A 24,730-nucleotide genomic window follows, 5' to 3' on the forward strand; every position below is an offset into this window, starting at 1 on the left:
AATAATTTATAGAGGTACAAGAGGCATTCTTATTCCCCTCTTATCTTTGTCAACTCATCTTCTTTCAGTTTGGCCAGATTCTACACAGATTCACAGGAGCTGCTCTTTTCAGACCCTGAATTCCAGCACTTGGGAAGGATGTGGAGGGAATTGCGAATCATGACTGAATTCATGAACGTGATTCGAACAGACCCTGCTAGAATATCAGGCAAGGCGTGAAATCATATTCTGTAAAGGATTCTGTAATGATCCACCTCACATCTGTTGAGAATGATTATTTTACAAAGTAAGCATGAGCCTGTAGGCCCACACGTGTCATATATGGTCAAATTGAAGTGTCTTTCTGACCTTTAATTAAATGAGGATACTCAATAATACACTTCATTCTAAGGATCAAAGTGAATTTATACAGGACCAGAGGATCATTAAGAAGAGATTGATGTGGACCTTGCTCAGCTTTTGATATCTGATGAGATCAGGTTGGAATATGGTTATTCTGCAGTATATATTTAAACTATGTGTGCCAATGGATTACAGTGGGAACATTAAAAGTGGGATCTTTAAAGCTTTTTGGTCCAGAGCAAAATTTCCTCCTAATATCTTTGCAATTTATTGTTAACACGAAGATGCCAATCAAGCTGGAGATAACATTTTTCTATGGAAAATAGAAAAAGAATTGTACCAAATCATGTGTACCAAATCTGTATCAAGATTTTCTATAGAGTAAAATGCTATGAAGGTTGCTTTTCGGTATTCTGATGTTAGATGTGTGTCCTAGCTATGTTAGACTTATGTTTAAGAAACTCATATCACAGTCTTGTGCATATTCTTTTTGCCTGTAAAGTTCACTAAGTCTTTTGTAAACAAGGAATAATATTCTACAGATGGCTATCATTAGCCTGACCTTGTCAGAACTCAGGATCTAAACAAGGCCTAGGTGAGGCCTGGTCAGTACTGGTAGGGTTCGGAGATGTCGAGGAAATCCAGGGTGTTGATTGACTAATAATTAATGCCCTTCCCTGTAAACCAGAATTTCTAATCTAGTGCCCCAGTATGACAAAGTAGAGCACTGCTGTAAGAAGTGCTTTCTTTCCGATGAAACATGAAGGCAAGGTCCTGACTACTTGGTCTTTGTTATATAAGTTATTTTCATTAAGATCTTATTGAATGTAGTTGTGCTTTTGCTCTAATTATACTAACATTTTATTCAAGAATATAATCAAATCTATCTTTTCTTTCTGATGTAAATTAGATCTCTGGATTTTGCACATCATTCCTCACTTTATTATCTCTGTGTTCACATCGAGCTGAAACAATAACTGGAATAACAATAACTGATTGTAGTACACACTTTCATAAATTTTAGTTCCTACCTCGAACAACACACACAGCTTGCTGCTTCAATGCTAGCAGGGCAAGGCAAAGGGTGTTAAAAGGGAAACTATACTGTAAACAGGTGCCGTCCTTTGGATGAGATGTGAAACCGAGGTCTTGACTCTCTGTGGTCATTAAAAATCCCAGGGCGTTTCTCGAAAAGAGTAGGGGTGTAACCCTGGCGTCCTGGCCAAATTTCCCATTGGCCCTTACCAATCATGGCCTCTTAATAATCCCCATCTATGATTTGGCTTCATTACTCTGCTCTCCTACCCACTGATAGCTGATGTGTGGTGAGCGTACTGGCGCACTATGGCTGCTGTCGCATCATCCAGGTGGATGCTGCACATTGGTGGTGGTGGAGGGGAGTCCCCATTACCTGTAAAGCGTATTGAGTGGAGTGTGCAGAAAAACGCTCTAAAAGTGTAAGCAATTATTATTATTATTATTATTAAAAGTACTCTAAGCTTCCGCACCTCTGACACGGTAACATATTGATATTTACATTGTCACCTTATGTTGTCACCTGTGCTGTATTGCTTTGTCACAGACATTTTCATTTGCCAATAACGTAATTAAAGCAAAATGCAATCAAAAACTGCATGCTGCCTGTTAAGAAATCACTGTCCTGCAGACTTCTTGACCTAAGTTTCTCTCTCTTTGTCAAGGTCGTGGTGTCAAAATAGGAGACATTCTGAAGGAGGATGAAACCCTGACATCATTTTTGTTAAAGGATGCTGGACTATCTGACTCAGTTGTTCATCAGCTGGTAAATGGCCAAGTGCGCCCTGAACAGGTACAGTATGTTAAAAATGTTCTTTTGAAAGTGAGAATGAATTATGCAGCTTAAAACAATTTGTAAGGTAATTTGTATGATACTAGGAAAACACTGGATTGAACACAAATTGGGTTTTTTTTCTAATATGACCTTTTATAACTGTAGCTCAGGTGGGTAGCTGCGTCAGCCTGCGTAGTTTGCAAAGGAACAAGTAATAGGTTTATTCCATGCTGAAAAGAGAAGAGAGAAAACACAACGTTTTGTGTGAATTCAAAATGACAACTTTTACTTTGCTGTCAAAAACGCATTGTGGAGAGCGCCATATAAAATCATATATTCTGTTTGCCTTTGTTTTGCTGTGATCAAAAATAAAACTCCACAGTAGTAATGTATGTCTGAATAATATGCATTTCTTATCTTTGTTAATAATTGTTTGGATTTTGGTTTTTGCTGTCCATTATCATTTCATTACTTTTTAAAGTCTTCTTGCTCTGATGACAGAACTTTGTTTTCTTAGCTCTCTGATGTTTAATATTGATATACTGTTATATGTGATCAATTCCTTATTACCTTCTGATGTAATCTTAATCTTACACTCACAGTCAGAAGTTTCCTATGAGCATGTCATAGTTACCAGTTGTATTTAGTAAATTTTAATCATTACTTTGAGCTTCTTGTTTGTGTTAAAATTAGCTGTGTGTTAAAAACTTCAGCAACATAACATTCACATCATGCAGGTTACCATTAATCTAAAAACACTGTAAGATATCCACTACAGGGAGAGAGCATGTAGCACTGGCTGCCTATGAAAAAAAGCCCTAGAATGACATCAGTATGTGAATGGTTCTCAACAAGCTTTCATATGTAAATGCATAAAAAATGCAAACCATCAAACCTTTCATTGACTTGGCCTTTCTCAGGCCTAACTGATTCACTGAAATGGCCTTCAGAAGAATATGCTAGCTGGATAATTCCTTAGCGACTAATCACAGGATCCTCCAGTGATTCACAGCTATCAGTGTACCTTTGTCTGTTTGTGATTAGGATGACACACTGTTTGGCACACACCGTCTCTCAAAAGGTAGCCAATTAAACAGAGGGTTTAGCCATAAGCTTTCAGTGCAAACGGAGCCAGCACAGCGTGATGTAAAATATTCTGGATGCTTACTGATTGTACGATGGCCTAGGACCTAAGTTGTAGAATATGTGTAGTGTTGAATCATCAGGGGACAGCTGGCTTAGTAACTTAGTAACTTAATTTCCTTTCTATTTTTGCTTTTTTGCTTCAGTGTGGAATCAAACCACATTTATGACTCAAGTTTGTTATTCTTGCACTTTGACTAATTTAAAATGACTTGAATTCAGAAAGACTATGTTATGTCTGCCACTAAAAGTGACTGTACAGACTCTTCTGGACAACACTAAAGTGCATTTCGTATTTTAAGTATGATAAAAATATTGGAGAGTTTTTAAATATATTTTTCACAATTGCATACACTTTATTTTACTTTTTACTTTTTTCTTTGACTTTGTTTTAAAGATGAATTACCATACAATTGCACTCTTCTGGTTTTATTTCAACGTAAAAATGATGCGTTAAATCCTGAAAAAACAACAACAATATTAATAATAACTTAGACAAACATGTTCTATGATCGGGGGACTTATACTTCACTTTTATTATAGGGGTTGCTTTTCATGATCTTAATTAATAAGAGCTTCAGTATGACAAAACACAAGTGAATATAGACCTACAATTGCCTTTTAAGTTGGATAAAGTTCACAAAGCCACTGCCTGGGAACACTGTTTAAAGATTTAGAGAAATTCCTGGAACAAAATCCAAAGATTTTATCAAAGAACGCTGAAGAGCTGTAGAGGTACTTATGCTGTTGTTTAGAATGTTTCTTGAATTAAGTACTTTTCATCGTCTCTGCTAAACATATGAGACAAGGAAACTCAATGGAACTGGTGTGGCCTCTGAGACCAGTGTAGTAAATTCCGTTCTGTATTTTTTCCACCCAAGTAAAAAGCACACAGAACAAAAAACCAGTTGCATGACATCCTTGGAGATTTTCTGGTTTCATTAAGCTGCTAGTAAGCAAACAAGCAAGATGGACTGGGTGGTCTCTTTCTTTACTGTAATACTATATATTAGTTTAATAGTACTGTATAGCTGGTGTTGAAATAGATTTTAGAAATAATATTTAAAAAACACCAGCAAATAAGACAACAAGTTGAATAATTTATCTGAATAATGAGATGAGAACACTGTACTGTAGATTAACTCTGTGTTTTACTGAGATTGTCAGTCCATTATCTATTGAAATGACCTGTTATGTGATTTTATTCTCTAGTAATCCAACATACTTACAAGACTTGTAAATAGGTTTGGATTTTATATACTATAGTTAGGACATTTTAGAACTAAAGGTGAACCTCTGCTTCAAACACCATTGACTTATGTTCCCGTTGAATTGCTGCATTAAAATTATAATTGCAATTGGGTTATCAAAAGCAGGAGTTTTTCAGCATTTATCTAGGGAAGATAAACAAAGTTTCCCACATAATAATTAAGTTCTCTCTCAATTGCCAACATTTACATTACATATCTCATGTTATTTAATCTTCAGTTCCTTGCTACACATTTCAAAGTCAAATTACATTCTTTTCTGTTTCCTGTTTCTGACCTTGTGCTTTCAGCACCTTCTGTTTAAATCCAGAGTATTCAGGAGGAAATGCCTTTTGCAATAACTACTGACAGCTTTAAGGAGTTATGCTTTTTAAACATTCAGAACAGCATTCCTTATCTTTATGAACTTACATTTTCAATTTATAAGACTTTCTCCTCAAAATCCTCTAAATAAACAGCTGCTTAGTAGCAGAGAAGAAAAAAATAAGTATGACTGTTTGCTTTCTATTTAATTACATTAATAATATGACCAATAAAATTATAGATAAAAACTGATACGTAATGTATTTCTGATTAGAACCAAGTTTTTCTCTTGATGGCAATGGTATTGAATTGCTGGATTCAGCTATTTTTTAGATTTACTTTAGGGTTTCCATTGTTTAGTTTCTAATTTTATAGAATTTTTTAGGAAAGTTTACGTGATATTTGTTAGATATAAAACATTACTGATACGCTGTAATGCCAGTATATGGGAATACTTTACTCAGTACAATGCCATTTACTTTAATGTGATTTTCTTACTTTACAGGTTTATAAAGACATGTAAAGCATTGCATTTCAACTTGGAAACAGAAGATGATAGGTGAAAAATACTAATAGTAAGATCTGAACTGTAGTTTTCTTAACAAACTCTTCATACTTTACCATAGTTCGCTCATGGAGTCCCAGACCTGCAGCTGAAAGACATTGCTTGCAGTCAGACACTCCTTGAACGATTTATTATCTTCTCAAGTCGCCGTGGCCTGTATGTAGTGCGCAATGCAATGTGTGCACTGACACAGCAACAACTCCAGAAAATTGAGGACAAGCTCTACGCAAACATCGACTTCTTCAAGCTCTTCCGTCTCGTAAGTTATTAATTCCTGTGTTGTGTTTTCAAGCTTTCAAAACATGTACACGTTACTGCAAGCTTTGACTCAAGCCTCAAAAGCTAAAATATTGATTTTTGTACGTTTGTTTTTATATTAAATTAAATGTCTTTATTTATATTTAATCATTTCAAAGCTGGATATGGTTATATGAAATTTAATGGTATTAAATGACTTCCAGAAGTAGACCATTTTTAAATCTCTAATCAACTTTCCACCATACACTACAAATAACAGTAAAAATACAACTACAGTAAATCCCTATAAGTATCTTTTTTGCTTGTAATAGAAATGTCAAGTGTTTTACATCAGTAGGTGTTAAGCCGGTGTCACACTATACGGCTCGACATGACTTCTAGTCGGAGAGCATGTCAAATTTAACGACTGCAGTTGCTGAATCTCGCTGCCTTTTCTGTAGAGGTGTCAAATTATACAACTAGGAATTGCGGGGGGTGACTAAGTACACGATTCCCTCACGACTTTTCATCACGGTTCCAAATCTCTTACTGCGCCGTGAAAGTAGGTCGCCTCATTTTGGCAGCCAATCAACTGGAATAAGAGGAGGAGCATCGCACGAAAGTAAATAAACAACAAACACGCAACGACAAACACAAAACATCGAACAGAATCTGTGCTGGCTCCAAAGTTCGACAAGCCTCTCATCCATTTGCACAGTCCAAAACACTTGCTTTCCTTCTTTCCTTACAGCCACATTGTACTTCCGGTTGAACGCTCAGACACAGACACAAGAAAATCAATATTATGATATGATATTATCTTAGCGAGTCACAGAGGGTCGTAGAGGCTTAAGAGTGTTATAACTGGGGCGCTGGGGGTGTCACACTGCACAACTGACAGTAACGGGCGCACACTGCGATTCTCTCCAACTTGCTGTGATTTTCTTACGATTATGTAAATGAAGGCTACAGCTGAAAATCCTAGGAAAAGTCATGTAGTGTGATGCCGGCTTTAGCTGCAGACTAAGCCAAATTATTATTTCTCTTGGATGAGCTAATACTCTAAGAATCGTTACTGTCTTCTGTTAACTGAGTATCACTGCAAAAAATCTTTTGACAAGAAACAGATTACATTAGTGTATTTGAAATTCAGTGTGCTTTTTGAGGCAGTGTGACTATATGTGCAACATAAATTTATAAAATATTTCCAATGGAAAAGCAGAAACAACAACAACAAAAAACTACTTTTTTTTTAAACATGAAACAAAGTATTAACAATATTCTTAAAACTGAAATAAATGGATGGATAAGTTAAAAAACAACATACATTCTGTTCATTCTGTCTCTCTTCTGAAGAAAATATGAAGATAATACCTGTGGGGTGCCTGTATGAAACGCAGAGCATTTCACACCTACCTATCCCAGGCACATTTCCCTACAGTAGCCCAAAATACAATGAAACATTTAAACAAACTATTCGAAAACTGCATTTCTTCCTACTGTACCAAGCTAGGACAGAGACTGTAAACACTCTACAGCTGTCTGGAAAATAAATGTCTGGTATTTTAGATGACAACCGTTAAACAGCAGATATCTGCACACTAATCACAATAAGAAAAAGTCATTATTACTTTATTGAATGCTGCCAAGCCTGCTGCTCCCTTTGGCAAACTTGGAATGTTTCCTTATTCCCTATGAACTATTTCAACAGAGAAGTTCAGACCAGGGAAGGTGGAGGCAGGCTTGCAGTGTTATGGGATGAGGTCCATTTGCCCTATTTCTATAATGAGATTAGAGAGGACACACCCCTTAGACATAGGGAAGCTTCCTATAATAACAATCAATGTGTCTTCAAGTATTAGTGTCCAGAAAATGAAAGATGTTGCAATATTTTATGTGTTTCAGCTTCAGTGAACTTTTTAGGCGACAGTCTAGTGGGGATGTCACAGGCTTTCAAATTTTTTGGACTTGAAAGACCTTTGCAGGCATAACAATGGCCTTTTTAGTTTTTTTTTCAAGCAAGCCTGATCTAATGAGATAGCAAGGAATGTCAGAGGAAGGATGTCTTATTTTGGAGTTTATGTTACCACATAGTGTTTCCTGAACTTTTGCCCATTGTATTTTGAGTTGGTTAAAAGACAAGTAGTGGAAAGGCCGGCCTTGAAAGAAACTAATTTACTGGAACATATAAGTACTGGATATAAAATAGAACACTAGTTTGTGTTTCAGGGTGGGCACTTTCCCCCCAGTAAATATCATATAATGTAATTTGATTAAGGTATTTCCTTTTAAGGAAGACAAAACTAAAAACAACTTACAGGCTTACTTTTGTATTCAAAGTATGCATAATAAGAGACACAATCCAGCAATGTTTAAACTTGGTGAAATATACCTCCGGTACATCGATAAAAAATTGTGAAGAAAAATATACAAAGGACAGATTATTGCTTTTTTGCATTATTAATTAAATCAGTACGCATGCAAACCTTCATGTTAATATTTGGCTCTTTGCAGCTTCCTAGGACACTGGACAATCATTCATCTGGGATTGATCTCCATTTCTGGGGACGAGTACTGTCAAATCTGTCAGAAAAACTACGAGAGGTAAACTTGGCTTTATCTTTAGTTCAAATACAGTTTTCATAGGATTCAGGAAACTGTAACTTCCTTTCCTGGTTTGCGTAAACACCAAATAGCTTTTGTTTTGTCTGTTTGTTAGAGTCGGAGAATCAAAGAGGCCAATGTTGTGGTTTAAAATCAAGACTAAGTCTAGAGCCTCAAAATTGCTCTTAAGGTGTCTTAATGTCTGTGCTTTGTCAGTTCCCTATCCTTTGGGCATCACAACATGATTTTACATGATTTTACTGAATAGAACTCAGTGTTGAATTGCATTTAATCCAGATAAAGCATTAAACATAATTAAGCTCTGAAACAATAAAACCGTTTATTCCAATTGTGTATTCTCCCCTTAATTTCTCATTATACTTTCATTAGTCTGGGAATCAAAGTGAGTCACTTCAACCTAGATTTCATCTTTCTTATCAACGGCGTGCATTAAGGACAAGCCTGGAGACCAGTGTATGCACACAACACATCTGCCACCCTTAATTGGCTGCCTGTTGCTTTGACGGGTCATCCAGGGAGGAGATTAACGTTTTGCTACTCATTTATAGGGGAAGCAGCCTTGATAAAGACGTTTAATGTTCTTAAGAAAAATAAGTGAGGGAGCTGTTACTTTTTTACTGCTTGTAGCCCTTTTGAGATGGGTTAAACTAAGTATTTGAGCTTTAAGTACTAAAGTTTTTGTTTTTATGTTATGCATGAAAAAAAAGGTTAATTGCAAATCTCCAAGGGAGAGTTCTGCCTATGTAGTTTATCTAATAATATGTGCATGTATATGTACATTGTATTGAGTATTACTGCAGATTTTTATTATTCTTACAGCTGCTGCAATGTATGTAATTAAGAAATTATACAATAATTTGAGAGACGGCTTCTTGCACTCTTTTTAGGAACAAAACAAGCAGAGCAGAATATTTCATTGATTACATTACAAAAAAATTTACATAACAAGTTTCTCACTTAACTGATCAAATTTTTTGTCTGGATGAGCAAATGCAGGGATGCATTTTGCAAAAATATCCAAAACACAATGGCCAGTAATTGTTTCCACCATTGAATGACATATTATGTACAGTACTAATCTTTTCAATTCGAACAGTTTGCTGAAAGTGTCTGGGAGCAACATTTGAAACCCATTACAAAAAAAAGTGTTTCTTATTTATAATTTTTCTGACCTTATTTTTTTGGTATCAGTGAGGCTTTCTCACACATCAGTAATGGAAAAAAAACAGCTGTATGCCAGCTTTTGCTTCATTTAAGAGTCTTTTTAATGGTTATTGAACAGTCTGAACACGTTCTTAAATAATCATTTCCAATGTCTTCTTCCTAGCTGGCCACGAGGAGCAGCTTCAAAGACTTGCTTCAGGTTCTCTATCCTCTTTTCCAAGATGGCGGCCCGTCCTCCTTCTCTCAACTAATGAACTCAGTCTCTGATCTCTTCTGTGGGTATCCTGAGGGTGGGGGGACCAGGGTCTTTTCCTTCAACTGGTATGAGGACAACAATTATAAGGCCTTCCTGGGAATTAATAACACACACGGACAAGCCCATTACGTCTATGACAAGACCACTAGTAAGTGCTCTATAATATTGCACATTTCTAAGACGATAATCTACCAAAGTGTAGTTTATGTTTAACTTTGGAATTTTAACTGGTCCACTCAAAGGGAAAGTAAATGAAACCCTACCATTTTATTAGAGAAGTTAAAATGCAAAGTTCAGTGAGTAGTCATAAAAAGGGAACTGCATGAAAGTGGTGGATAACAGAATATTCTTTTTTTCTCCATTCCCCCTCCCTTCTCAGCCCCATTCTGCAATGCATTGATGCAGAACCTGGAATCTAACCCTGTTACCAAAATAGTATGGAATTCTGTGAAGCCCCTGCTGATGGGAAAGATTCTGTATGCCCCTGACTCTCCTGCAGTGCGGCAGATATTGAAGAATGTAAGAGAGAGTGCTGCTCAATACTCTTAATGTCTTGGGAAAACTGACATGTAGCGATGGGTTAGACTTTTGGAAGCTTTCAGCAAGCTTTTAATGCTCAGTTTAAGCTATATGGCAGGAAAAACAAGAACCTTTGATCTTTCTTTTTTGCATGTTGCAAAAATGTTTGTTAACTCTTGTAACATTCTTGTAGTTTCCTGTTTGAGATGGTGGTGTGACAAGAAAATCATTACATCAGAATGTAGCCTTAGTCATTACTTATTAGTTACTAATAACATGTACAAATGATTGTAAGCAGAGTTTTTTAGGAGTATTGCAGCTGCAGAATTTATTATAAAGCGTCCCTTTCTGTCATTTAATATGAAGTAACCTGCACCCTTTAAAACTTTAAAACTCAGTATGCAAAAGACATGGTAACAATGCAAAATATTGTAGTGTGAATGAAAAATATAGATGCTGCCATTTGTAAACAATTATAAGAAATAGATAACTTGGTTTTAAAAAGAAGGGACTTGTTTGTAATGCAGCAATGTCTGCATTACTGCACCACTATAACTGTAATCAACTTTGGTGACAGATTGTTTACATTTACTAAATAATTAACACTTGAAGTTTTAGGCAGAGGTTCACACAGAACAGCTTCCTTTTTTTAGCTTTCAGCACCTTTTGTGTTTCATTTCCCTCAGATCTTAATCTAAATAGTGCAAAAGGAAGGACTATGTCTAAGATTATTATGGGATACCATATGAATCACATAATGATGTCTTTAGCAAACAAAACATTAAAGTGCTGTATAAAAAAAATCAGGCACAAGTAAAGATGAATCAGAGTTAGGAATTATTTTTTGTTTGTTGTGCTTGATGTGAATTTAATTCAATTCATGTGAAGGCCCGTTGTGAAATTCAGTGAAGAGTCACTTTTCAAATAGGAAATCCTATGAAGTAGGAAATTCTTTATCTAATCAGTTCGCTCTCTTAACTTTTCTCATTCAGAAGGCTCATGGTTGCAGTCCGTCTTCTTTGAGAGTGAGGTGACTGGCTGTTAGACTAAGAAAATACTTTTTGGATGAACTTATTTGGATGAGAGATTCTGAAGTGCTGAATTCGTGTCTGATCTTAAATTTGATGTAGATATATCCTTACCTATTTGAGACTTGATTTATTTGTGTCTTAGCATCACAAATTATTTTCCTTCTTACGGCAATTTAAACCTACAGTAGAATGCAATCCTTTGGAAGAGGAGCTTACATGTAGGTCTACTATATAATGACAGATCTACTGTATATTACGTAAATCCTTTTTATAACATAGGGGAACATTCTTTAGGATCATTTAGGTATTTGTTTATAAAAACTGTTTATGTAATCTAAATATATGCAACCATTAATTTTGAAGTTGTTTTTTCTAAGCATCTATGTTCAAAAGAAATCATGTCTTCTAATAGAATATGTATAATTTATATTTTAGTGTTGCTGTTGTGTTTGTGTTTCTGTCCCAGGCTAATACTACCTTTGAGGAGCTAGAGAGATTGAGAAGTATGGGAAAGGCTTGGGAGGAAGTGAGCCCTCAGCTTTGGGATTTTTTTCAGAACAGCGTACAGATGAACATGATCCGAGTAAGGCTTTCTTAAAACAAAACAGGGCGCCTGCTACTGAGGTTTTATGCTACTTAAATTGTTAGAAGAAAATACTCCTTTACTTATATCATCATAACACAACAGTCTTTTTCCTCTTCTAAGACGTTTTTAAGGCAAATGAAAATGTGATATCAATAGATTCTTATTCATTTTCATATCATGCTTTATATGCTAAACATAACAAAATATGTTATATTAAATATTTTTCTTAACTTTATATATAACGTTGTATAGTATACTAGGCTATATACTTTATATGCATATTAATGTGTATTTTTTAATGTATTTGTGAGTCACTAATAAATATGTATGAACTATTTTTTAAAATGTTAACAGAAGCACTTCACACTAAATTTATAAAAGTTATATACATACGTTCACTGCTAAACATACTGGGTTTTGTAACTTCTTTCAGAATACAATTAAGAACCCCACAGTGGCAGATTTTATTGACAGAAATCTTGAGGATACAGAGCTCTCATCCAAAGATATTCTCAATTTCCTCTACAATGGACCACCGGAAGATCGTCCTGAGGACATGCCGGAGTTTGACTGGCGGAATATTTTTAATCTGACGGACCAAGTCATACGCATGTTCAATGATTATGGAGAGGTAAGATTTTAAAACCACACATTAGATAACACAACTGAAATATAAATTGAAAAGGAACCAATAGAGACTGAATTGCAAGTGTTACCAGGATTAAAGTACTGAAAATTGAATATGAGACATGTTTAATGTGATTTTAAGGTACATAAATTATATTTTTACTTGATTTTCTTTCTTAACAGAAGCATGAATTAAATGATTTCAGTAAACTCTACTTTTTTACACATCTTGAGCGTTTATTACACGTATCTTGTCACAAGTCTAGAATATTGAATTTAACCTAAATAAGTAAATTTACAACTGAAAAATGATAGCTATGTGAATAACTGCTACGTTTTAAAATGACACTATAAAAACATATAATATATCATTTTATATTCTCTGCTGTGTGTATTCTGAATGCTTAATATTAATAATTTTAATAAATTAACCAACTTAATTAACCAAAGCTATAATTGCCACTAAATCATTAATTACCAATTTGTACTATTATTTTATATTTTAGGTGTTATTATTTTGTAATATTATTTTGTTTAAAAAACAAAGACTGAGGCATTTATTTAGATTTATGACTGATATATAAATTTAGAGAAAATCTTTAAAACAAAGAAAAAACATGCCAAATAGCATTTCTTTTTCTAAAATACCTTTTTTAAAAAAAGGGAAACAAGCTTTCATGCTAAAGATCTGAAAAACTATGATCTTAAAAGACACTTTGTTAGCGTCTGGTTATCTGAAACTGACTTGACTATGAGATGCTGCTGGGATCTCCAACAAAATCAGTGTTTGTGGGATCAGTTGAAGACTGACCATAGGAAAGGCACACTGTCAGAAAAAGAGCAAGAAAAAACAAACCATTGAAGCTGCTGACAGGTCAAATTGAAGTAATGGTTTAACTTTACATACTAATGTTCAGTAAGTCTGAAATGGTAGAAGAAGCCTTTTGTCAGGAGCAATCTATTCCCTTTTGTAAACCATTTATTTAGCTATATGGCCTCATTTAAATGTTTTAGAGAGCTCTACAAGGTAGGGGAGCAAGGCATTCTGTGGATTGTTTCGGCCATTCTTCACCATTTCAGTTGTGAGCCTGAAGGCCTGTCCACATTGGGGAACAAGCAAACTGTAACACTACATGCATCTCTGCTTCTTTTGTCTTTCATCCTCTTTCTGGCTGACAGAGCTGCACATGACAAATAAACACACACGATTGAACCCAATTAGGTATAGCTGTCAGTCTTTCCCAATGGCCAGTCTAAGCTTGAATTAGCATTGCCAATGAGCTTCTGTCTGTCTAGAATGTGTTTGGAGAGTGCCAAATGTGGTCTGCATAATATCGTTCATAATCATTAATGCAACTCTTCAGTCATCCCACACTACAAAGAACTAAATATGTTTTGTACAGTACAAATGTACAGTATGTCCAGATTCTATTGCCAAGTGCAGTAAAATGGGATTTTCTGTTGTTACTAAAATGTGGTATTCTAGTCTTAATATAGCATATTACAGTAACCATGCAAGAATACTGATTAGACATGCTTGCCATGTAAAGGGAGCTGTCAGTGAAACACCAAGCAGGATAGTTTTGAATGCTAACTGAGTAACAACCATTGTGTTTCACCAGAGGGTTTCAGTAAATATAGATGGAAATAAAGTACTGCTCAGGGTTTGAAATCTTCAAGCAAAACTTCAAGCAAGTTGTAAAATGGGAAAGATATGCAATTTTTTAGAACATTTCTTCTCCTAGTATATCAATGTACTTCACCCAGCAATGTTCTGGAGAACTTAAAAGATCACGAGTTTTAAAGGTTATTTTAAACAAATGAATAGCACTTTTAATAATTTCCTCTATGATTGTTGGAGCTTGCATTATGCTTGCAGTGTTTTTCTAAATGACTAAAGCTTATTTAAAATCATGTTTGCAAAGTTTTCTTCTCATGCACTGTGCTGTTTACAAACACTCCTTTATTGTATTAAATTTGGAACTTGCACTATACATACATTCTTATCCACATTCTTTTTTCTTGACATTTGTAATATTATTTTTTTGTTTCAATGCAGTGTCTGAACCTCAATAAGTTTGTTGGCCATGCAGATGAGGACCAGTTGACACACCAAGCTCTGTATCTCCTTGAAGAAAACAAATTCTGGGCTGGACTCACCTTCCTAGACATGTACCCCTGGACTGACAAGCTCCCAGCACATCTAAAGTTTAAGATCCGCATGGATATCGATGCTGTGGAACGCACAAATAAAATCAAAGACAGGTAGGTAATTTAAACTGGTATTAAAGATGCAACCCATTTGAATAATAGGCTCCATCACTCGGAAGGTCAGTTGCATTTATGATTATTGCTTAATATACACTTTTGATTTTGTTATAGTCTTCTAGGTACTGAGAAAACATCAAGTGTTATCGAACTCTTACAAACACATGCATGAATATCTACAAAACATAAGGCAAGCCTTACAGTAACCAGGAAGAATATGCCTTTTGATTTTTGCAGTTTTTCTTTCTTCAAAATATTTCTAAGAACATGTCACCCACAGATACAAAACACAAAATAGCATCCCACTGAAAACATTCACAGAGTGAGAGGTACTGTACAACGGTTACAATACACACATGAAACATGATTAGAATGTCAATAAAAGAGACTTCCTGTGACTTCCTGTATAATCTAATACTGTTGCCAGTAAGGGAAAGGGAGGAACATACTAAGTAATTTAGCTTGTTATCTGATATTGAAATGTTCTCACGATGCCAATTAACAGGTGCATCGAACCTTCTCTTCTCAGGAGCAATAAGAGGAACAACCCCCATTGTGCACTCAAAACTCTTCCCCTTCTCCATTCGTTGCCCATTGGCTATACAAAACTGCTGCTTGAACAGTTCTGCTATTTAGAATTTCATATAACAGATGCTTTAAATGATAGAAAAAATGTCTAAAACAAACTGAGAAGATGAAGCTTTAGCTTAAAACAGTTAGAAAATGCGTTTCAGGTTGGTGGTATCATATTCTTCAATAAAAGTTCCGAGCCAAAGTACCAATCCCTTTGGGTAACTTTGTAATTATTTGTTCTGGATTATACTTCATGCAATTGAATACTATTAGCTATTATTATAGTCAGTTGTAGTAAGGAAGTAAGGTTGTAGTAATTGCATTAAGTAATCTTTTTTGGTGTTATAGTCAAATATATTAAATTCCGGGATCCTGAAAACTTTTGTATGCCCATGGAAAAGATATTGGATTACAGAAGATTTTTGTGACAGGCCAACCTTCCATAGATCCACACATACTTTTGTTTTAGTTCTTTCCAGGAAGACTATAGAGCAGGTGGGCCCAGATCCAGGCTTCCTCTCTTTCCATCTGCCATTAGCTTTGAGTCCGGGGGAGTGGAATCCCCCCCTGAGCTGCAGGGAGGTGATAACGTCTTTGCCATTGTCTCTAATCCTACTGCTGCTTCCTGTGCAGATACTGGGATCCTGGTCCAAGAGCAGACCCTGTAGAGGACCTGCGTTACATCTGGGGAGGCTTTGCGTATCTGCAGGATATGATTGAGCACGGCATTATCAAAAGCCAGACCAACAAAGATGCATTGCTGGGGGTCTACGTACAGCAGTTCCCCTATCCCTGTTATGTCGATGACCTGTGAGTGAAAAGATCGCCTTTGTTGGAAAATTGTGCATTTTTTAAGTTTTGAACTCATGGCGTGATCCATTACACTCTGCCACTAATCTATTGTGTCAGAAAAGGATTAGGATCATTTCTGAATCAAAATAATCCCTTATTTAAAATATTAATCATCACTACAACTTGTACTGCATCTGTAGTTACCACTTATAACAGATTGACTTAACGTTCAATCCAAAACCCGAAAAAATAGTAACTTATTAAAATATTAAAATGAATGCGGCTTTTGCAATTTCTTGTTAAAGAGGCAATATTAAAATAAATGTGAGATTTAATTCTTGTAAATTCTTTGTAAAGTTGGGGAAAAAAGCTTTACCATCTTAGACATCTTTTCCTTGTGAAATATTCACCCTTATCTATGGCCTTGTGTCCTCCTTCATGACAGCTTCATGTTGACTCTGAATCGCTGCTTCCCCATCTTCATGGTGCTCGCCTGGATCTACTCTGTGTCCATGACAGTGAAGGGTATAGTGTTAGAGAAGGAGCTGAGACTCAAGGACACTCTAAAGACCATGGGCGTGTCAAATGGCGTCATCTGGTGCACCTGGTTTATAGACAGCTTCATTATGATGGCTTCCAGCACCGCTCTTCTCACTATCATCATCATGGTAAGAGCCTAGTCAGACTAGTCAACTGATGAATAAATGACATTCTGAGATTATGCCCTCAGGCTCCCTCTTCTTGAGACAGAACTGAGGTAATATACCAGTATATAAAGGTCAAATTACACCAGGATGAATCGTGCTTTATACAAATACTAAAAAGAGTTTGATCATTTTTCAAGAGATATTTATCCTTATTTGTGGTAAGCCTATTGTACCATCTTATTCCTTGTAAGGGTCAGAAAAACCTAGAATCTACTGCAGAATCAGGCTATAAAATGGGACTTAACTTTGGATGGGATACCAGTCCATGTGTTTAGAAGGATACAAAAACAGAACACCTGGAGAAAGCCTACACAGATGTGAGGGAACATCCAATCTCAATAAAGAAAGCAATCTAGTCATAAACTGGGCCCAAGAATAATGAAGTAGTATCTCTAATTAGCATACTTCTTTGGCACCCCTGACCTATACATATGTATCCTACTTCCTTTGATGTGATATTTGAGAGATTATAATAGAATTAAATATTTCAGATATTACTGTAGATCCATCCATCTTGCTATACTTGACTTTTTATGCTCAAAAAGCCAGAATGAGAAGTCATAAGGCAGTTCCATGTCCTTTGGTTTTGTGATTGGATGAGAGCTAATTAATATTTATAACCTAAACTAATTGGGACTGTATATTTTTAACGATAGCGTAACCTTAACCACTTCAGAAAGGGTGTTATTTCTAATTATCTACGGTGCCCCCAGATGTATTCATACCCTCTATTGAAATAGGAACAGAAAAATAATGTAAAAGCATGGGTAATGGATTTAATTGCTTAAAATAATTACAATAATATTACACAAATCAAAATAACAATGCAAAGAGCATAGTTATATTTTTCATAAATAACTGACTTCCAGAAAACACAATAATCACATTTATTCACATATCAAAAGTACTCTTTTTATATAGACTCCAACAAAAAATCTACAGTAACATTTGGCTCTTTGGAAGTGGAACTTTAGAGGCCTCTGAAGGTTTCCTGTTTCCCCCTAGGTATTCTGTAGCAGCATATGTCATCATGTTTATAGACAGAAAGCCCTCTGAAGAAAGCAGGAAAATGGACCTTGTCTTCCACAAGTTAGGGGGTGGCTATAAATAGATCCAAAAAAATCAGTCTACCACTTTCCACCATGGTGTCCGAATTTAAGACATTTAAGGCTACTAGTATAGTGGTCATCCTGCTAAGAACAGACACAAGTGTATCTTGCCATCACGAGCACTGAGAAAAATAGTTTAGGAGGCGACTACGGTATAAATCCAAATTCAGCAGCGTGAGATCTCCAGCACTAATTAGCCTTTTTTATAACACAAACTGTTACAAAATACCAATTTACCTTACCTATGTGAATGAGACAATGACTGTAGAGACTGAAAAGAAGCTTTTCTGAGAATTAAGCACAAAAAGAAGTTACTTTGAACTTGGACTACACCTGAGTGACAATTGGAACCATGTCTTATAGTCAGGTGAAACAAAAATGGAACTTTTTGGACATTTTATACTTGGTGTAATAAAGGAGAAATATGGCAGGGGGGTCAGGTGTGTTTTGGATTTGTTTTGCATTTACGGGTCCTGAAGCTCTTGTTGAGAAAGGGGAAATCATGAACTCCCAGGACATTTTGACTAGACATCTGGTTCTCCCTGACAAGAATCTCAAGTTTGGCTGCAAAAAAGTAAAAATGTTAGCTGCACACAAAATATTCTCAAATGGCAATCTCTAGACCTCAATCAAATCTTTGGTTCAAACTCCAGAAGCCAGTCCACAAACAGAAACTAAAGGATCTCCAGAAACTAGACAAATTCTACTTGAATGGTCAGAATTTACACCCCAGAATAGCAATCATAGCACACTAGAGGAGGCATAGTGTCAGTTTGCAAAGGAACAAGTAATAGGTTTATTCCATGCTGAAAAAAAAAGAAGAAAGAGAACACAACATTTCGTCCGTGGACCCTTCTTCTAATCACTATTACTGTATAGCTTTTTTTTATCAAGATACTTAATCCAATTCATTACCTTTTTGTTATATCATGTGTTTTGTTCCTATTTCATTATGGGTATAAATAATGTAAAGGACACTCAATGTACCTTGTTCTGGAGAATTTTTAAAAAATAAACATATTGCAATGGAACATATAGATGTATGAAAACTATAGTCATCTCCTTACTAATGAAAACACCATTATAGTGTTATTATAATTTTTATTACATAACCTAATGCACTAAATAGCCTACTTTGCATTCTATACTAAGCATCAAAGAAACACAACTACAACAAATAAACAGGATTATTGAAAAAAATATAGCTGTGGAGTGATATTTTATTGTATGGGTTTGACATAAGTAAATTAATTTAGCTAATTATTATTTGTCATCAACCATATTGAAAACAATAGCGTCTCCAACAATATAAGCTGTACAACTGTGATTCATGCTTGGCACCAGGATGCAGTTTTGTCTTATGTGAATCTGTCTGATTCCTTTCGTAAAGCTGGACAAGCATGTGACTAATCGCTAATCTCTGAGTTCTAGATGCCACACTGCATTACAGCTTTTCACAAAAATGTAAATGTTGGTGAGCTGGGCATCCACAACATAACTGTTACTTTCTCACTTTGCACAAAAGGCGTTGTTACTGTTCATGAGCAGCTCATGGACATGTGTTATCCAGTTGGAATATTGCCATGTTAAGAGGTGCCCATAGGAAGCAAATAAGGTCCCAGTACTTGATCACTGTAACATTGTGCAGTCATGTTACTGTGCAAGTGGGAGTACGTAGCAGCTAGATAGTTCAGATCATAACATTTGGACCTGCCCATCGATTATTTCAGTACAGCTGTGCCATACCATACTCATCAATGTCCATCAGGGATGAACCAGCTAAGATTCATCGTTAAAGACTACTTGTTTTCTCTCTTGATGACCCTATCTGAGGTGTTGCTTGAACAAACCCATGGCAAAACAAAACGTGTTCTTTTCTGTATAAGCAGAACAGCCCTTGTCTGTGTTAATCTTTCTTGATTTTCACAAGGTTTGAGATTCAGCTGGTTCAGTCACCTCATCACCTGTATCCATCCTCACTGACAAGGTGATACAGTGCTTATCATTGTCAGTCATAAATCAGTCAATCAGTCTTTTCAAGAACTTTTAATTAATGTCCATTTCTGAAAACACACATAGATATTTATAGATCTATACTTGTTTCTTTTCAAGTTTAATGCATAACAATGTACCTCAAGCCTTTGGATAAGCTGTGGAAAGCAATAATAAAACCTACATCACACCTACTCCTGTAGCATTAATGACCTCTAGTGGAATCCAATGACTATAACAACCAAGGGAAAGAATTGGGAAAGGGAAGGGTTTTGTTCTGCTGAACAAAAAGGCAGCAAATGGACAGACACGGACATGGGCAGATGCTCTATCAACGCTAGCTGTGTTATTGATATCAATGTTATTATTTATATGACTGTTATTAAAAACAGTCACTTTGCATTAGTTTTAATCTCCTCTTTTTAGCACCACTCTTTTTTAAAACACTGGCATCATTTTTAGTTCATGTAGAAAACCTTGCTTCTAAAACACAGATTGATCATTCTGCTTTAAAGAACTGCAGTGCTTCTCTACTTAATTGCTAGTGCATTTGTATTCTTCACCGTATTCAAAATAAAACGCCTGTGCCCTTTAGCTGTGATGATTTGAAACTGCCACCTGTTTTGTTTTCTTGTGTTTTTACTTTTAGAATGGCAAAGTTTTGAACTACAGCGATCCGGTCATCCTCTTCCTGTTCCTGTTGACTTTCACTGTGGCAACGATCATGCAGTGCTTCCTGATGAGTGTGTTCTTCAACAAAGCCAACCTAGCTGCTGCCTGCAGTGGCATCATCTATTTCACCCTCTACCTGCCCCACATCCTTTGCTTTGCCTGGCAGGACCGCATCACCAAGAATATGAAGATACTTGTGGTGTGCACTGCTTCTTCAGTTCTAAAGGCTCCGCTTAATTTCACTGTTGAAATACGATTCTTATTTCACAACTGATTTGTGCCATTCCTCATAACATCAACAAAGAACCAATTCAGTTAAGCTTAGGTGGAGAAAAAAACACAGCACTTCAACTGAGCTTAACTTCATTCTGTAAATAACCATTTGACCATTAAGCTGCTTATATTCTTCCCCAATTCTAGGGCGAATGCACAATGGACAATTTCTTCATATGATACTATGATACCCTGTAAAAGGCAAAAGTAATATTCTTAATAATGAGTGTCTTTTGTTCAGTTATAGAAACAAAGATTTTGCATCTTTTATAATATCAAGTAGATAGCTGCATCAGCATGCGCAGGCTGCAAAGGAGCAAGTAAAAGTTTATTCCATGCTAAAAAGAGAAGAAAAGAGTTTCAGGTGTCAGCCTATTCACACATGAAGAAGGCTCCACAGTTGAAACGTTGCTTTCTTTTCTTCTATTTTCAGCATGGAATAAACCTTTACTTGTTCTTTTAAAATATATTTGACTTTACTACCACTTGAAGTACTTTATTACTTTGTTGTTCCAGAGCTTGCTGTCTCCAGTTGCGTTTGGCTTTGGTACCGAATATCTTTCCCGTTATGAGGAGCAGGGCCTGGGGCTTCAATGGGACAATATCCACACTAGTCCATTAGAGGGCGACGAGTACAGCTTTTTTTGCTCCATCAGGATGATGGTTTTCGATGCTTTTCTCTATGGGGTTCTCGCATGGTACCTAGATAATGTGTTTCCAGGTGGGGAATCGCATTGTCATTTTACTTCTATATACAGAATTCAAAAATATTCTGTAAACATTCTGTACAGTAGCTTTTAAGTAGAGGATAAATTAAAAAAAGCACTGCTTAATCTGTCTTTACAGCCCAACCCAGTGGATATCTGCTACTCATAAAACAGTATATACAGTTACAAGCAATAAATGATGGTGAAATACAAAACCAGAGGTCGTTCGTGTTACTAATACCTCGATCATAAATAAGATGTAAACTGAGATACTACAACTGACATAATAAATGTAATGTGTCTATTCAGGTCAGTATGGAATAGGGCGACCCTGGTATTTCCCACTGCAGCAGTCATACTGGTCAGGGCCAGAACCACCTCAGATTGAAAAGCCTGCTCCTGCACCAGGTCAGTTGATGTCTGTAATAGAAACTGAGAAACTCCTGTGTTCATATATTGTCAACCAAGAACATTTATGACCTTGCCATAATGCCTAATAAACTGTTTCTCCACCAAATTACAGAGAAACCAGTCACAGAGAACCAAAAGACAGGTGAAGAGAAGACCGAGAAATCAGTGGACAAGCCAGCCGCTGAAAACAAAGCCGAAAGCAAACAGACGAATGAAGCGGAGAAGAAGGCTTGCAAACACAAGGAGAAACGTGAGAAGACTGCAAAAGAGAAAGAAGAAAAGTTGAAGAAGGAGCAAGCAGAAGAACAACAAAAGCAGGAATTGAAGGAAAATCAGGAGAAAGCAAAAACAGACACTGAGATCCCATCAGGTAAATGTGCAAACACATAAAAGACAATGGAACACAGATGGTGAATTTCATGAAGGTGATCTTGTATTAATCTTATATATAAGATGTTTGATTGGCAGGCTGAGAATTCAGTTTTGAAGATTTCAAATGATTTGACTTATTCTGAAAGTTATTCACATTTACAGAATAGTAGAAGTCTGTGTATGTAATGAATCTCAGTCATCAAGGTATATAATATTTAACATGGACGTAGAATCCTGCTGTTTAAAATGCACATTGAGATATGATTCAAAAGACAGGAACCCACCAGGACTATGAATGTAATGACCAGTGCAATTTTAACTCTTAGGTGAATAAAGGAGAAATGCTTTCCTGTGAGGACTGGAAAAGGAAAGTAAGAGATTTGGTGTCATACATTATGGGTTGTTTTTAATATTTATTTATTAAAGGCCTTCGCAAAGGCCTTACAACAACAGCAAATTAAATTGTACTGAAGCAAAAGAGGAAACTGGCCTATCCTTATTATTTTATATTTTCTGTTCCCACTGCAGGTTTTGCAAGTGAAAGCTGTCCTTGACTTCATTTACTATGCTAGATTTGTATCTTCCAGACTTAGCACATAGTATCCTGTGCTTTGGTTAATGTTTGCTGGAAAGATTTGTTACTTTATTATTGCACAACATTCCTTTCCTCTGATTAACTTCTTTTGATTTTCTTTTTAACCTCTTCATTTCTATGTTGTTCTAAGAAGTGTGTAAATCATAGCCATTACGTCTTAGTAGAAAATGTCTTTATTGGAGTTAATGTGTTTTAATGACATACAGAAGAAGAGCTTATAGAAGTGTACATTCATTAAAATAGACTGTTAATGTTTCACGAAACACAAATCTCTATCAGTGCTACAGGTAGCTTCTTATCAAAGAAAGAAGACACAATTATCAAATTAAATTTGCATCAGTAACCATATTTTAAACCCTTCTCTCCGTGTGCTGATTAACATTTATAGAAGTGCTCTTCAGCAGTTCATTGCAAATTACCAAATGAAAATTTCATTGAATTTTACAGGAAAACCTAAACACGCAGCAGTATAGTACGTACAGGCACTGTGCTGTCATGACTGAAGATAAGATTTCTTCATTCCTCTAGTTAACCCTTTCTTCGAGGCTGAGCCAGCAGGCCTGGTGGTGGGGGTGTCAGTTCAGAATCTGGTGAAGACTTTTGATGGAAGTTTCCGACCAGCTGTAGATGGGCTGAACATCAACTTCTATGAGGGACAAATCACCTCCTTTCTGGGCCATAACGGAGCTGGAAAGACCACGACCATGTTAGTCCTAATGCACATATCTACACCTAAACATACTAACTATCCTAACTTTACATGCTCTGAAAGGTGGAATGGAAAGTCATAAGACAGCCTTTCTCCTGGAACTTTCTATATAGCCAGAAGCAACTCACTACTGTAAAGCAGGTGTGAGCCTGGCCAGTACCTGGATGGGAGACCTCCTGGGAAAGCTAAGGTTCCTGTCGGAAGAGGTGTTAGGAGGACAAGTAGGAATCTCTTATCCTGAAGTCTGTGTGAATCCTAATGCCCCAGTATAGTGATTGGGACATTATACTGTAAAAAAGGTGCTGTTATTCGGATGAGACATAAAAAAGTCCTGACTTTCTGTGGTCTTAAAAATCCCAGAATAGGGGTGTTAACCCCCAGTGTCCTGGCTAAATTTCCCCCTGCCCTTCACCAATCATGGCCTCCTAATAATCCCCACTGATGAACTTGGCTTCATTATTCTGTTCTCCTCCCCACTGATAGCTGATGTGTGATGAGCTGGCGTTGTACCATCCAGCACACATTGGTGGTGAAGGAGGGGAGTCCCCATTTCCTGTTAAACTCTTTGAGTGGAGTGTCCAGAAAAAGCGCTATATAAGTGTGAGGATTATTATTATTATTGTGATTGGACAAAGATCTAATTAATAGATAAATCTCTGTCTATGTCAGTCTTTATCATATTTTGAAAAGTGCATGTATCGACGTTTCTGATGATTAAAAGATATTAAGTTTTGGGGACCAGAATCTTATTTTTTTTTCAGGTCTGTCCTTACTGGCTTGTACCCACCAACCTCAGGAACTGCTTACATCAATGGGAAGGATATCCGCACTGACATTGATATGATTCGACAGTCCTTGGGCATGTGCCCACAGCACAACATCCTATTCCACCAGTACGTTCAGGTTTTACTGAGAAACATTTGTTCTGTGCTGTATAAAAACTTATAAAACCGATTCATTCAATGTAGCCTCATTAAAACCCACAAAGTGCATTGCTTTTATTAATGCACCATAATGACACTTGATGTGAAGTCATCTATTTCTTATGTATTATCAAGTAGCAATATCTAACAA

General features: G+C 36.2%; 1 protein-coding gene across 1 annotated transcript in view; it reads left to right on the top strand.

The window, feature by feature from the left end:
* LOC148823487 (retinal-specific phospholipid-transporting ATPase ABCA4-like) overlaps window positions 1-24,730 on the top strand; it is a 44,006-nt gene that overhangs the window by 2,895 nt on the left and 16,381 nt on the right. The window contains exons 4-20 of the mRNA XM_088927939.1: window positions 69-208; window positions 2,043-2,170; window positions 5,493-5,690; window positions 8,183-8,272; window positions 9,621-9,861; window positions 10,093-10,232; window positions 11,730-11,846; window positions 12,283-12,480; window positions 14,536-14,741; window positions 15,951-16,127; window positions 16,555-16,777; window positions 20,567-20,788; window positions 21,379-21,583; window positions 21,879-21,977; window positions 22,093-22,350; window positions 23,476-23,653; window positions 24,418-24,549. Coding sequence (XP_088784065.1) covers window positions 69-208; window positions 2,043-2,170; window positions 5,493-5,690; window positions 8,183-8,272; window positions 9,621-9,861; window positions 10,093-10,232; window positions 11,730-11,846; window positions 12,283-12,480; window positions 14,536-14,741; window positions 15,951-16,127; window positions 16,555-16,777; window positions 20,567-20,788; window positions 21,379-21,583; window positions 21,879-21,977; window positions 22,093-22,350; window positions 23,476-23,653; window positions 24,418-24,549 — 2,952 coding nt within the window. The remainder of the gene's footprint in view (window positions 1-68; window positions 209-2,042; window positions 2,171-5,492; window positions 5,691-8,182; window positions 8,273-9,620; window positions 9,862-10,092; window positions 10,233-11,729; window positions 11,847-12,282; window positions 12,481-14,535; window positions 14,742-15,950; window positions 16,128-16,554; window positions 16,778-20,566; window positions 20,789-21,378; window positions 21,584-21,878; window positions 21,978-22,092; window positions 22,351-23,475; window positions 23,654-24,417; window positions 24,550-24,730) is intronic.

Source organism: Atractosteus spatula, chromosome 11 (assembly GCF_055471065.1).
Source record: "Atractosteus spatula isolate fAtrSpa1 chromosome 11, fAtrSpa1.hap1, whole genome shotgun sequence".
NCBI classification, from domain to species: domain Eukaryota; kingdom Metazoa; phylum Chordata; class Actinopteri; order Semionotiformes; family Lepisosteidae; genus Atractosteus; species Atractosteus spatula.